The sequence below is a fragment of the Sinocyclocheilus rhinocerous genome, unplaced genomic scaffold (genome assembly GCF_001515625.1).
Source record: "Sinocyclocheilus rhinocerous isolate Xijiao unplaced genomic scaffold, SAMN03320098_v1.1 scaffold1394, whole genome shotgun sequence".
NCBI lineage: Eukaryota > Metazoa > Chordata > Actinopteri > Cypriniformes > Cyprinidae > Sinocyclocheilus > Sinocyclocheilus rhinocerous.
The window spans coordinates 64,248-67,082 of NW_015627241.1; the positions used below are offsets into that span (position 1 = coordinate 64,248).

At 41.2% G+C, this 2,835-nt stretch overlaps 1 protein-coding gene across 1 annotated transcript in view; it reads right to left on the reverse strand.

The window, feature by feature from the left end:
* LOC107724170 (protein phosphatase 1 regulatory subunit 37-like) overlaps positions 1-2,835 on the reverse strand; it is a 15,448-nt gene that overhangs the window by 7,533 nt on the left and 5,080 nt on the right. Inside the window, exon 5 of the mRNA XM_016532982.1 lies at positions 1,103-2,521. Coding sequence (XP_016388468.1) covers positions 1,103-2,521 — 1,419 coding nt within the window. The remainder of the gene's footprint in view (positions 1-1,102; positions 2,522-2,835) is intronic.

The following is a 2,835-nucleotide window of genomic DNA, read 5'->3' on the forward strand; positions in this document are numbered from 1 at the left end:
GTTTAAGTTTTATTGTATTTGATTGTTAAAACAAAACATATTTGTTGTTTGTCTCAATAAATTGTGTTAATTATAAATACAGTGGTTAAATTTAAACATTTTTTTCTATTGCTTTTTGTTTTAAAAAAGGTTATAAAAAATGTCAATAATTATCGATACCGAACGATATGAAACATTGTATCATTGATAATTTTTTTAGCTATATCGCCCAGCCCTAAAATACATAGTGAAATAAAACAATCATAACTTATGTACATTACGTACTATATCAAATGCCTGCAGAGGCGCCAACAGCCTGATTTTACACTTTACAGTGCAATCTAATCCTTGTTTAATATTGACTAAACTTTTAATTCAAATGTCCACAATCTTTAATATTTGGCCACTTCTTTATGATAGAAATACTACAGCCGCTGTCATTTCTTGAACAAGAATGTGTGGACATCAAAGCATGCAGGACATCAAACTCAGAGCGAGGGTTTAATCTTTTATTTTGAATTCGCAATGAACAGTTCGCATATTTAGAAAGATAACAGCGTATTATCCTGTGCTGGCGTAGGTTTATAAATGATTTACCTTATAACTCTGATAGAATGGTGCACATTGTTCCCAGATGAACATATCACAGCATATGCAGAAATAAATGGTTGTGTGGAGCAGCATTTACTGTGAACAGAGCCGATCTGAGATGCACGTAACCTGCACGCATAGAAATAAAGCGCATTTTAAACCCGCAGCGCATATATTTAGCCTATTTAATTGAATCGCAGCCTTTGTAAATTCACAATAGCACTATGCTTTATTATGATTTCTGTCATGCTAATAATGCTTTTCATGGACTCTAGTCCATGGAATGCGCCACTTCCATTATTTTGCCGGTTAATCGACACATGCATAATGCAATCGAGGATTATTTATAATAGAGTGCTCATATTTAAACAAGGAATCATGACAGCCCTAATGGGAATATTTTATTATGTCATCTAGTCACATCAGAATTGGTGTGAACAGGTTTTAGGAACAATGTAAATGAATCCAAATAAATGTGCTCCAATATTGTGGAATGATGCAGTGGAATATGAGATAATCCAGCGTAACTCACCATGCTCCATAATGCAGCTGGCTGGTTTGGGTCCCTTGGGTTCAAGCAGGTGAAAGGCAAATTCTGGCTTCAGCCCGTTGGGCAGCGACGCTCTTGTGCTCCCAGCAGGATGACCTTTGTCTTCTTCCGTGGAGCTCACGTCAGGAGATCCCGCTCGAGCACTGCAGCATTCCTCCTCATCGAGGGCTTCGTGACCTGCTGTGACCTCCAGTGAAGGCTGCAGCTGAGCAGCCCGTTGCTGTTCACTAGATTGTACTTGTTTCTCTCCGTTACCAACTTCCTGCAGCTGTTCTGGACATGGTTCGGCTTTTGGGCTTAGCGTCTCATCCTGGGATTGTCCTGAAACTGATGGCTCTGTTTGGATGGGACTGGACTCCTGTTTCTGCTCGGTGTGAGGACAGAACGTCTGGTCCTTCTCGCTTACATTTTGCATCTCTTGCGGTTTTTTTGTGTTTGTTTTTACAGTCAACTGTTGCTTTAAGTGAGTCTGATCGACAAAGACAGCGTCCTTCAGGCTTTCAAATGGCGTAGCAGGATCCTGTGCGATTTCTGACTGTGACTCCTTCAGGTTCTCCTGCTTATCCGCAAGTGAAGACATGGACGTGTTGAGCGGTTCAACAGGTGCTGGTGTTGTTTCTGCACGTGATGTTAACGTGCTGAGCTCAGATGCTGTTGGTTTCTGCTCAGGCGGTTGTGAACGTGCATCAAAAGGTGCTTTTATATTAGTCTGTGTGCATGTTTGGCTCTGTGCCACCCACTCGCTGACGCCTTTCGCCAATACAGTCGTCTGTTGTTGCTCCGGAGGGCTTTCCACACGTGTTACCATAAAGATTTTGTGTCCTCTGCCGGGACTAGACACCGAAAAGCAGCGGCCAGGAGATGGTGGGGCTCTGGGGACAGTGCTAGCTTCGGTCACTGTAATTCCCGCTGGAGATCCTGGTAGAGGAGGCATCGAGGGCACGGCCTTACAGGCGTTTATTGCAGTAATCGCTATGGGAGATGTGGTGTTCGCAGGAGTTTTCGGCTCCTCGGCTGCGTCCTCATCCTCTGTGTCCGAGTCCGAGTCGTCTTGTAGTGTCGGGTTTTGATCGTTGACCTCTTGGCTCTCAGATGCACTGCCCTCATCGGTGGTGTTTTCTTCCTCACTTTTCTCAGCAGATGCATCTTCATCCTCTTGAGTTTGGTCCTCCATGGCGATTTCGGCTATTGAAATCGACTGCCTCATCTTCTGTTCCGTCTCTTCCTTCTCTTTGGCCAGGATGAAGTTCCTCTTGCAGCCATTCTGAATGTCTGAAAGCAGGGCGCGCTGTGTCTCAATGAAACACTTCACCTGTGAGAGCAGCGAGAGAAAAAAGATGTGGTATAGTAATGCAATAAAAAGGTCATAGATGCATCTGTGGTATATAAATAAGTGTAGTTAGTGAAAAAGATAGACTGCATTTATTTGATCCAATATACAGTAAAAACAATAATATTTTTAAATAGTATTACAATTTAAAATAAAATTTTTCTATGTGAATATATAGTAAAATGTAATTTATTTCTGTGTATTTTCAGCATCATTACTCCAGTCTTCAGTGTCACATGATCTTCAGAAATCATTCTAATATGCTGATTTGCTGCTCAAGAAACATTTCTGATTATTATCAGTGTTGAAAACAGTTGTGCTGCTTCATATTTTTGTGGAAACTGTGATACACCTTATTTTTCATGATTATAAAAAAAAAAAAAAA